At 32.9% G+C, this 12,492-nt stretch overlaps 1 protein-coding gene across 1 annotated transcript; it reads right to left on the reverse strand.

The window, feature by feature from the left end:
* Positions 1–6,768: 6,768 nt before the first annotated feature.
* On the reverse strand, positions 6,769–10,206 carry LOC142973318 (very long chain fatty acid elongase 7-like). Its single transcript, XM_076114961.1, has 5 exons — positions 10,089–10,206; positions 9,436–9,632; positions 8,954–9,022; positions 8,358–8,657; positions 6,769–7,057 (listed from the first exon to the last, which is right to left on the reverse strand). Exons 1-5 carry the CDS (start codon positions 10,138–10,140, stop codon positions 6,836–6,838), a joined length of 840 nt encoding a protein of 279 aa, XP_075971076.1. The 5' UTR covers positions 10,141–10,206; the 3' UTR covers positions 6,769–6,835.
* Between the last annotated feature and the right edge of the window lie 2,286 nt (positions 10,207–12,492).

Raw genomic sequence — 12,492 nt, forward strand, 5'->3', positions numbered from 1 at the left:
AGTATATGTCATAAATAATATCTTTAAAGGCTCACAAAAATCTTTGTAATTAAAAACTGAACAGAGCTTGTTCTATGGCAACAGACAAGTAATAAACATACGTACTTATATACTTTATCCAAACTTAGAACAGATACTTGTGCTCAATACAAAAATATTTTTGATATCATCATATTATGCTACATGATTTTGATATATGTGTATAATTATGTGCATAATGATTTAAGATGATTTAGGTGTTATTAAAAGATGTTATCATATTTTTATTTTGTGCGATATGACATTGACTCTTGTTTATAAAATGAGATTTTGTATTTTTTTCTTCTACAGAACAACGCATGGGGATATGTGGCGTGACCAGATTTAATAAGATCCGTAAGGAATACGTGTGAAGAAGCCCAGGCTTCCTCACACGTATGTCTATGTATCATAACGTCCGTTGATGTCGCGTACACCTGGGTGCACCTGAATAACTGCAGAAGAGTAGACTGAGATGGTATGGATATATCAAGAGAAGTCCTCCAAGGCACTACAGCTATTCCTATCCAGTCGAAGATCCAGAGTGTCCAAAACAAGATGGGAAACTGTAGTGCAATAAGACATAAGCGAGTTTGAGGTTTCCCAAGGCGATGTCCAGGATAGAGCGAAGTGGTGGAGAATATATGGTATTTCATGGAAGGGAGGAGGAATATAACGAAACACTTCCTCTAGACAGAGACCAGCCTACCCCATAGGGAAGAAGGCGTGATTTCATGTATGTATGTATTTTTCTTCCAAACCATTGATTCAATTCAAAAATATAAAAAATATTTTACAGTTATTAATTTCAAAACCATTGATTCTATTCGAAAATGTAAAAATATATTTTATAATGATTCATTACCTGATTAAGTGTTATGTAGAGACAAACGTTATATACCTAGGTCATAACACACGTGTCCTACATAATAGGTATTAGGAAAGTCAAACGAATTTGTTCTTCGCGCATACAAATGCGAATTGCGAAATTATTTGCTTTTGACAACACTTTTTCAATGAAGAAATGTAAAAACAGGTATTAAAAATCTTAAAATATTTCCGTCTGAAATCTATTTGTGCAATAGATTATTGCACTGATTGTCATTCAATGTAAATATAAAATAAATATTTATGTTTTAAGATACCAAATTTTTAGTCTAGACCAATCCGAAATTCGTTCTCAGCGCAGTACACTAATCTGGTTTTTTGCGTGAGACTGCATCGCACCCACAAGTTAATTAGAATAACCATTTTTCATAGAAATAGGTTTTCAGATTATATTCAGATTTTTACAAAGTGACAATTAAAATTTAGAACACTGACTGAACAAAATTTTCCTAGGCAGACTGTTTTATGTAGTTAAAAAAAGTTTAACTAATAACATTTTAAACTCATTATCATGAAGAAGTTACGCACAACCATGCATTAAAAAATAAACACCCAAATTAAGAACTCCTTTCTTTCAAGTCTGTTAAAAGTTTGTAAACTTCATGTACACAAAGCTTAACTTTTAAACCGATGTACCGATAAGGCCGTCTCAGTACGCATACGCACGCATAGTAAAATTACGAGACAAGTTTAGGCAAACCTGTTCCAGTATTCATTTGTTTAACAGGTGTAATTTAATGTTACTAGTCGGCAAGGTTTAGTAGTTTGGCAATAGTTATAGAATACTTCTTCTAGATCTTGTTCAAAGCCTTTAATTTGCATTCGATTGCTTGTCATGTGATTTGGCGAAAGGTGTTCTCACCCACTTCTATCGAGCTATCATTTCGTGAGTTATAGGAGTTAGATTGTTTCTTTTTTGTGTATAACTAGCGGACTAGCCCAACTTCGTCCAGGTATAATACAATTACATCCCGGTGATTCCCTTCCCATGCGGATTTTGATCCCAACGATCATATACAAACCTTTTCCCGCCGCGCGCCGTACAGTAACAAATTTACAATCATATTTAAAAAAATATCCAATTTAGTTCAGTTGTTCAAAAGTACCAGTAAAAACCGAACAGGGGCAGAGTACCAGTAAAAAATGTTACAAAAACGGGGGAAAATATGACAGGACCTATTCTCTCTTATGTGACGCAAGCGAAGTTGCGCTTGTCAGCTAGTGTTGTAAATAAAAAATGCTATTTTGGATGTTTTTGCTCAATGAAAATTACCTTAAACGATTGCGGAAAAAATAAAACAAATTCTTTTAGTTCACATCTGTCTGGCTTTCTCTCGTAATAATCGTAGAATTCGGTAATCCTTATGTAATAAATGTATATGCATAACTGTATTTAGGTTTATGTTCACCGGAACTTATAAGAATCTATGTAAATAAAAACATTCTAGACCAGTTGATAAAAGGATATTTCGAAGGTACTAAATTAACATAACTTTGTTTTGCCCTAAATACATATTTTTGTGTTTTAAAAATAGATTTTATTACGAAACTTAGTACTCTGTATTCATCATCAGAAAACGCGATTATAAAAGTGCCAATTTATTATGAGAGAGCAGTGATTTTTCCAAAGTTTTCAATTTTCACTGAAAATACTAAACTAATTTATAAAACTAAACTAAATCAGACAAGTCCGCCTCTATTTACGATATTTTATTTGAGTAAAAGAATCCTAAATTTTATTTTGGATTATCCTTAGACAAATTAATAAAAAAAGTTGATAAAGTGATTTCCGCATTATTAAATGAGGGTTTGTAACTATAGAATGTATAAATATTGAAATAATGAGAGATTGGGCTTGGCGGCGAGGGTTTTAAGTCGTTCTGACAACGGAAAGAAGTAGAATGGTCACTGGTCAGGTATTGTGTTTCAATATGGACAAGCAAAATCCTCCTATGCTAATCCTTACTAATACTTGTTGTGTTATAAAAGCGAAAGTAATGCCTGTGTGACTGTTTGCGACACTTTCACGTCTAAACCTAATAAGATGACATTTATATACCAACAACTTAGTAGAGAGCCTTGTATACAAAGTTCCAGACTCCCAAAAGTATACAAAATCAAGGATTTAGAATATCAGTGATCCATGTTCGGCTGAAGTTGGGCAGTTTGATATATATTATCTACTTTATTTTGGAAATAAATAGAACAGAATTATTATGATCAAGTTACTTTTTACGTGTTAAGGCTCCCTACTAATTTGACGGAATTTTAGTATAGGGTACTTATTTTCAGTAACACTGCATTTTAATAACGAACCAATGACACTGACAGCTATGTAATTTAGGAGTATCTACATTCATAGAAAACAAATATACAGCCTAATTAGAAAATGCATTCTCATTGAGTCACTTCATATAACATAAGAAAGGGTATGACTTACTTACATGTATTTTAATTTCGTGTAAAGACTGAGACGTGATTTTGATATACTTTTTGTGCGAGTGCTGAAATACACGTTTTCGAACGTTACAAAGACAAAACAACTAATGACATCGCGGAAATTCTAAAAAAGTCAATAGTTCACCCAAATATAAAGAAATAATTTAAACAACAAACTAATTAGGTTATTAATGTATTCAAAGAACAAAATTAAATAGTTTTATACAACGGTGAATAATTCAAGGTATGTGCTTAAGAATTGGAGGATAATAACGTGGTTTACACGTCCTATAAGAAAAAGGAGATTTTCAATTTGTGTACATCAATTTATTTTTGTTTGTTGCATGTTTCTACATTTTTATTTATTGGATAAACCGATTTTGTTGTTTATTTTTTAATTTAGAAGCTGTGCCCATTGACAGTTGCGGTCAAGAGTCGGTAAACGATCTGTGGGTTAAGCAACACTTGGCGTAGGTCATACATCGTATGGTATGCCCTTTGTATTAATTGAACTAAACGTTTCCGTGCTTCGGAGAGCACGTAAAAGTTCGATCCTAGTAGTTGTTTACGAAAATAACAGCTGTTAAGCCATGTCAAAAGCCATGAGCAGCTTGAAGAACTATTACACTAGGTTGACAATTAACCATACGATAATGTAAGAAAATGCCAGTGTTTCCCGTTTGGTTTAATTTCTTTCGCTCGAATTTGACACCGAACAGATGTTTCTTTAAATCACAAACAGTTTCAGGTGATATCACCCAAGCAAACTAGGAATAAATATTTTCAGTAAGTTGTATTTTGGTGTCTCTGTGTGTATGTCTGTAACCCTACGATCTTTACGGTAGTTTAGGTTAGTTACACTAGTGAAAATTTACATCTCAGACATACGAATTGGGAATCTTAGAAATGACATTAGAGTTGATCTTCCACCTATGTGCATATAAATAAAGTTTTCACCTTATACTGACCTAAATAAATGCCTAATACTACCTAGCTCGTCTCTTCTCGGGACGAAGAAGAGACTAATCCATAACTCCACTATGCTAGCCAAAAGCGAATTGGGGACCTGTATAAGCTGGCTAAAATTTAGTTATTACAAAAAGTGATCAGATATTGATTATTATTACAAAACTTTTCTCTCAAAGCGAAGCGATATTTTTCATGAACTCCATTTTGTTTCTGCCCTTAATCCGTTATACCATTTCCTAGAGTTAAAAAAAGTGCTAGTGATATCAATTGCATTACACATCAACTTTTCACATTATAATATTGTTTAATACTACATTTGTATGCAATGACGTGTGGGTATTAGTAGGTCAGTGCTGTGATGCCCTTCCTTGTAGGCATTTAAAATAACATGAATTGTTACAAACAATATTGTTTCTAATTATCATTACTAGTAAATAACTGATCTACTTGCAAATGGATAAACGCAGTATCGTAGTATATCAGATAGCTGACCCGCGCAACTTCGCTTGCGTCACATAAGAGAGTGGGTCAAAATTTTCCCCGTTTTTGTAACATTTTTTACTGGTTTTCTGCTCCTATTGGTCGTAGCGTGATGATATATAGCCTATAGCCTTCCTCGATAAATGGGCTGTCTAACAGTGAAAGATTGTTTTAAATCGGACTAGAAGTTCCTGAGATTAGCGCGTTCAAACAAACAAACAAACAAATAAACAAACAAACAAACTCTTCAGCTTTATAATATTAGTATAGATTTCAAAGATCGTTTGCTAAAAAAATGTGTCCAGCTTGTAATATTTGTTCGTTGTTTGTAAAAGGTTAAGAAAAATTTAATAAATTAATCCCACTGGAGTTCGTTTCTTTTCTTAATTTGCTTTAAAAATATCGTCCAGATCTCAGAAATCAGACGATCTTATGTCTCCATTGCTGTTTTTTTACCTTGCGTGCAATTAAAGTCATTGCAGGGTTCGAAACTAATACTACTTTTTGTTATCTCTCTACACGATGCATTTGTGTTTTTACTTGATGTTAATTACAATTTGCTCAAGCATGCCCTCAATCTCTGACAAGTGACTTTATTTAAAAACAAAACTGTTCTTGATGAAACTAATGTATTTAAATATGATTATAAATGTTGAGGGGACAAATATTATATATTTAGGGTCACCTTCCATATCTCGCAGACATTTAAATTTACTTCCACAAAAGGAGAATGGGCAAAATAGTATGGAGCCTGGGCGATCCGCGGCCAAACTTGATTTTTTGTTTTTTTAATGTAGTTTAGTCCTATAATTACCGTGTAGAAGTTTTATTGCCGCGACGCACTTATATGACGAACAAAATACATTTTTGTTTTTGAGCACTTTTAATAGTATAAAAACATATTTTTGGCTTATATTCGGAGATTAAATAAAAAGTACTATTTATATTATTGCATACAAATGTAGACATTATTAATATTCGAACAATCATAACATGTAAATACTTATATAAATATCGTGACAAATAAACATCTTGCTCTTCTATAATATATTCACTGAGACGACTTATCTGTCTTGAATGCTTAGCTTAAAAACGAGGCGTTCATAGCCAGTTGCGCTCACTGGTCGGTAAACGATCTGTTGGTTAAGCAACCGTTGGCGCGGTCATTCTATAGATGGGTGACCGCATTGTGGTATTTGAACTGAGCTTCTCCGTGCTTCCGAGGGCACGTAAAAAGTCGGTCCCGGTTGTTGTCATCTAAGATAACATTCGGGCGGCTTGAACCACTTTGAAACTAGGTGAACCATATGATAGATAGATACGAGTTACGATTATTGTTCATTTTGATGGCATTGCAATCGTTATAAGAAGATGTAACGTTATTACACAACATTAAATGCATTACAGACACGAAATAATTGTATTTGTTCTATGAAATTCCATTATATTTACATGTCAATATATTGTTTCCTGGAAGGATTGCAGCAAAACGTTCTTAGTAAAAGTTGTTCCTAGTTATCATTACTTTAATTTGACACTACTTTCATTAATGGCCGCCGACCGCCCAGGAGTGCCCATTCTCCTTTACTGAAAGTACCTATTTTAAGATGTACTCAGTTACCGAGTATTTCTAAATTTGCAATGATAATTAAAATCTAAATTACCGTATACCAAATTAGAAGGTTGTAACAACGTAAAAGGTTGTTAACAAATTTTAATGTAGTCATAATGGTACGCCTTACTATCCATGCTATCTTGAAAAGTATTTGAGGGTGTACATGTACTCCATTTACATGGTGGTTTTTAAGAATTTGTTCTATTTTTCAAAACATAGACTTATTTTCTCTTCACAAAAACAGTTAACACTTTGGTCAGGGCCGATCCAAAAATCGAAATCGTACTATATCAGCCTTTTTATACATGAGGTTTAGGTATTTTTGAAACCGCTCTAAATTAAAATAAATAAAATTCGAATTACAGTAAACAAAAAACTATATTTAAAATAAGACTAAAACTAACAAAACTAGAAAACTAATCATAATTATCGTGCCTTCAATAATCTCTGGTGATCGTTGTACTCAACTTCTTTTCCTTCTTTTTCAGGAGTCCGCTTCTTCTTGTAACTGCTGAAGTAGAATTTCAAGAAGAGGGCGAAGAACGAACATATAAGGAACATGCAGAAGTTGTGGAAGAAGTTGGGTATCGGACAAGGAGACAGCTTCTGTTGGTAGTGGAGATGGGAGACCACTAAGATAAACTGGACCTGTAAGAAGAAGAAATAGATTATTCTTTGTGTAAACGTCTTATTGTACAAAACATTGCATCATGGTCAACAATTTATTAGTTATTTCTAAAATTGTTGCTGTTGTTCAATTTGGAAGACTTTATAATAAATAACAATTTATAATTTCTGTACAGCAAAATATTCTACATTTCGTGAAGGATGGTGGTCTACAAACTTCATCAAAGTTTTATTGTTTGTGTATAAGGAAGGATACACAAAAATAATTTGCAGCTATCATTGCAAGTGACTTCTTCAGTGGCTGCCATTTTCCATGAAAGCAATGCGTGAGTATGACGTGTATGTCATAGTAAAATGTAATTAGATACGGATGATAATTATGTGCCTGGAGTTTAGTTGTAACAAAGTACAAGTTAAAGGTTACCTTGAACCACTCAACAACGTAAGAGATGGATAAGGTATGCTGCCGAGAATTACCCATAAATTTCTCGTTTAACTTTAAATAAAAATATTTTCTTAACACTTGCAAAGTCTTAAAATGTTTATATTGTTCAGTACATGGAACATAATATTTTTGAACACCGATTAATTTAGACTGTATTTTTTTTCTTAGAAGAGAGTACCCATATTATAACAGAAAATTATTTTTGGTCTAAGTCAAAGCCAGAAGCTAGTATCATATTGCATTAAGCATTTCCTCATTGTTCATCAAATGTAATACTCATCACGCATTGAACTTTCACACGGTTGAACATCATCACATCACAGATGAAGAAATTCAATGTACGGTGGAAATGTCAAATAACATTGCTTTATTGTTTAGAAATAATACTGAGATTGTGTTACTTTAACGTATACATGAATAAAATAAGAATTTGTCAATGTTTCGATTTTCTGCAATTTTGATTTCCATTCTTTTTAAATGCATTTTTTCTTGCAAGTCATTGCGACACAGTGCAACTTTTGAGATGCATCGATTACATTTATTGCAAATACAGACCGGCCGTCTAGCTAGCCTCCTAGCGGATAGTTTTATGCAACTGAATGTCCTAAAATCTTTGCTCTAAGACTTTAGCTTAGATGTAAATGCTGCCTTGCTAGGATGAGAACGAAAGATTTGATCAAACATTGGAACCAGAAACAATTGTCAATTTTCGAAGATACCTTTGTTATAGCAAAAGCTTAAGGAGGATATAATATGGATATCTTTTACTTATAAACTGGATTAACCAATACTCTGTTTCTTAGATGGATAGAGATTATTAGAATAATTCAAGTAAGAGATAGAAGCTAGTTAACCGTGTAAAATGATATTACTTACCAACTGAACCTTAGTCAAATGCTTCTTCCACCAAATATACTTCTGGTATTCGGGTCCTAGCGACGATATCGCATAATACGCATACATTAACACATGGACAAAGCTGTTGAGCATTCCAACTACTACGAAATTGTCCGTCGGATGATACATCAAGTGCAACCACGTCCAAGTCACCATAGTAGTGTGGTGGTAGAGGTGAAGGAAGGTGACTTGATTGTCTTTTTTACGGAGTACGAAGAATACTGTGTCTAGGAGATCCAAGTGTTTTGCTATGAAGTAGGGGTAGATGTCATTTATCACCTGTAAAAAAAGAACGTTGAAGCAGCATTTTTTTTAATCTTTACATTTTATTTGCAAGCACATTTGACAACCACGGCAAGTGTATAGGTTGATCGTCAAGCGAACGCAGTACGCTTCTTTAAGGTCTCCCATTTTTTATAGGAACGAATTGTTGCGGAATTTACCAGAAAATACAGTAAGTATGAATTTGTCATTACTTATACATAACTTGGATTTAGAATATTATACATTTTTAAGTAGGCGCTTTCTTAGACTAGGTTTCGTATTACAAATTTATGAGTATCATAAAACTTTACCTCCTGCATATCTCTGCCTCTGGGACATCTTGTAGTGATGATTCGATAATTGTAAATATAATTTAGATACTGAAACAAAAAAATGTAAATAAACAAACACGTTATTCCGAAGACAATTTTTTCGATTTCACACCACCTGCATTAACCCAAACACTTTATTGAATTTGCTAGATAAAGTTATTTTTACGCTAAGTAAATCTACTGCTAAATATTTACTTCGTTTCTTTGTAAATGATTGAATCAACTGTTTTACAGAAGTTAATATCTGAACCATTATTGACGTAAAAGATACCGCTTTTTTAGAGAAAATAAAACAGAACACGGCGATTTCAATCATCAAATAAAAAAATCCCCAATTTTTCCAACTCATCACATTATTGAAGTAAAGAGGCGATATATCACTACAAGTGTAAGTAAACTCCAAATTATGTATTGAATCGTAAAACGCCTACAAAAATACTAATAGCAACACGCATACTTACGTTTAGCACAACATAAACCGAGAAGGCGACTTGAAAGGCGTTATACACCAACATAATTTTATTCAATTTAAACGGCTCCCGATATCTCATTAAACCAGGTAGTATTTTCATGACTAGTATTAGGTAAAAGCCTAGGACGGTACCTAAGCCGGTAAGGGTCTCTTCTAGCGTCCATGTTGATATAGAATCATCGGTTACTGAAAAGAAAAGAAAACAAATATTTTAAAGTCTCTACGCATTTTTTTTTCTATTCACTTTATTATAATATTAAGCATTGCCTTTACGTAGGAAGTCATTCAGTTCACCGTACTACTGCCAATTTTTTGACTATGTTACGCTCCACAACAATATTTTAGATCCTATTCCTAAATAATAAAAAAAAACTTTTAAAAATATCTCCGTGGCTTCGAAATAGATTCAGTTACTTAATTTAAATACTAATGTAGGTAATAAAAGTTCACTTTCAGCATTTATCAACAATTATACAGGGGGTGCCAAATATACAACAAAACAACATAAATTTTCAACACCAAAGTATGGCGATATCTTAAATAGTACCAAAGATCAGGTATATATGAAACCTTAAATTATAACTACAGCCTGTAAAGAACAATAAAAAAAAAGTTCCATCGAAAACCTCTAAAAAAACTTACGCAAATCGTTGTTTGCCAAACCAAGATCCTCTTCAATGATTCTCGCATCCATTGTTACTCGTACACTATCAAAACTTCATAACGTGATACCTCCCTAGAACGTACTCTACGAATGATAACATTAGATAAAGTTAGTATAAAGTAATCTATTCTGATTATATGTATTTAACACTTACATTGCTGTTCACTATTGTATTCAAATAAAATGCGCTCCAGTTTCCGTTTTAAATACGACATTGATTAATGTGGGTGCATGTTTTGATTAGCTCTTTTTAGTGACAAAAAACCAAACAAATAGATACACTTTCTTAACCCGTAACTATCCCGCTATTGGGCATTAGTCGCCTCACAAATAAGGGAGCACTAGACTGCGATTTATTATAAGCAGATTATAGAATACAATAATTCAAAATTGCAAAGTAGTTAATTCTATAATTGTAAAATAAAGTTTTGATCATTCTAAGTAAGATCTTTCATAGGAAGGTTGACGGCAGGCAGGCAATCGGTCTTAAGAACATCGGCCAAATCTCTTTATAGCATGCAACATAAGGACAAGACAAATAGTCTATGTAGGATCTGAGTTCTCGTTGTACTCTTTCACCAACACGATAAAACAAAGCGTAATAAATAAGGATGAGCTGAGGTTATGGAATTGAGCTGTTGTTAAAAGAAATAGCAAAATTCACTCAACACACTTTTAGACCTTAACGTTATTAGTAGAGAAACCAGCAATACAAAATATAGCCACTTCAATTTTTATATAATAACATCTCCTATCTTAACCATCAGTATTTTACAATCTTTTCTAACATTTTATTAGGAATATCCGCAGCAATCAACTAGTGTGTTAAAACACAATTAAAGAAAGTATGTATTAGGAGCTAACTTATTTGAATAGAATGACAATACAATTAAATGAACCATTACACCTAGGTGAAGCCATTCTGACGTGAGTTCGTGTTTTAATAGATTAGGCAAACAAAGTTTTAGTTGTCTTTACATCGTCTTATGGAAAAAGATTTTTGAGTTAATGATAGGTTACCAACAGTACCAGATAATTGTAGGAAACACTCTGTCTTGAAATAAATAACAAACTCTGATCATATAAAATGTTTTCTTCAATATAATACTTGATTTAGTATCGATATAAAAATTATTTGCAAATTATCGCAATTTGTACACAATCTGTCAAGATCTGTCACAATAACTATGATAATAGACAAAAAGAAGAATTGAGGTGCAAACTACGTATATTACTACCAATAAGACTTGATAATAAAGCAATAGAAATTATATTATTGCTAAATAAAAAATATAATTGGCTAGAAATTGTTCGTTTCGTGTGGTCTCTTGTCTTTCCATGGTATTATGCATCTAGCTCGTTTCTTGTTTTTCTGGGTGGATCATAAAAAAAAACACAAATGTGGTTCTAGCTTAAAAATTATACCTACACACCGTTGATTTTACGTAGTTTGGATTTTGGATAACATACGTACCTATACCAAACTGCCTTCTAAAATAAAAAAAATCTGAGCGTTTGGACGTGATGCTATTATTTTCTATCAGGCTCTTGAAAAAATAACACTTAAAGTAATTAGTTTCTAGATATTTTAATTATTCAAGCAATAGATGTCAGCATTCATTGATCTAAAAATTAAATCTAATTTAAAGCAGTGATAGCCGAGTGGTATAAGTTGACACCTCCCACGCAAGTGGTCGCAGGTTCGAACCCGAAGCAACACACCAAAGACTTTTCGAAGTTATGTGTGTATTAGAAATAATTGTCACATGCTCCAACGGTGGAGGAAAACATCGTGAGGAAACCTTGCATGCCTAAAATTTGTTTAATACATTTATTGAGTCCCCAACCCGTACTTGGCCAGCGTGGTGGACTGAAGGCCTAACCCCTCCCTCATTATGGGAGGAGACCCTTGCCCAGCAGTGGGACAGTAATGGGTTAAATTTATTTATTATTTAGTTTTAATTTTATTAAAAACACTAATTGCACTCAGTGAACAATACTGTTCAGTGTTTGTTAGAGCAATGAGCTCGCCCTACTAATTTTATTAACAAACATTACATAAGCCAAATCCGTAATAAATTGGAGGGATAATTATATAAGCCCAAAACATTACAAAAGAACAATTCATTACAATAATAAAGTAATTATTTCATATTATTTATATCGCAATAAGTCAGTGACAAACAAAATTATGATTACTCAACGACTCAACTTTTGTAAAGCCTACGTTAACACAATGGTATTAGCTAATATTTCTATTATTCGGGTATAATAGTCACAAAACAATGGATTTAAGCAACTATTGATAGTTATTATTTATGTTTAGTGCAATGTTTTGGCTGAAATAATATTATAGATGCACAATTTGAAAACTTAATCCAT

The sequence above is a fragment of the Anticarsia gemmatalis genome, chromosome 5 (assembly GCF_050436995.1).
Source record: "Anticarsia gemmatalis isolate Benzon Research Colony breed Stoneville strain chromosome 5, ilAntGemm2 primary, whole genome shotgun sequence".
NCBI classification, from domain to species: Eukaryota; Metazoa; Arthropoda; class Insecta; order Lepidoptera; family Erebidae; genus Anticarsia; species Anticarsia gemmatalis.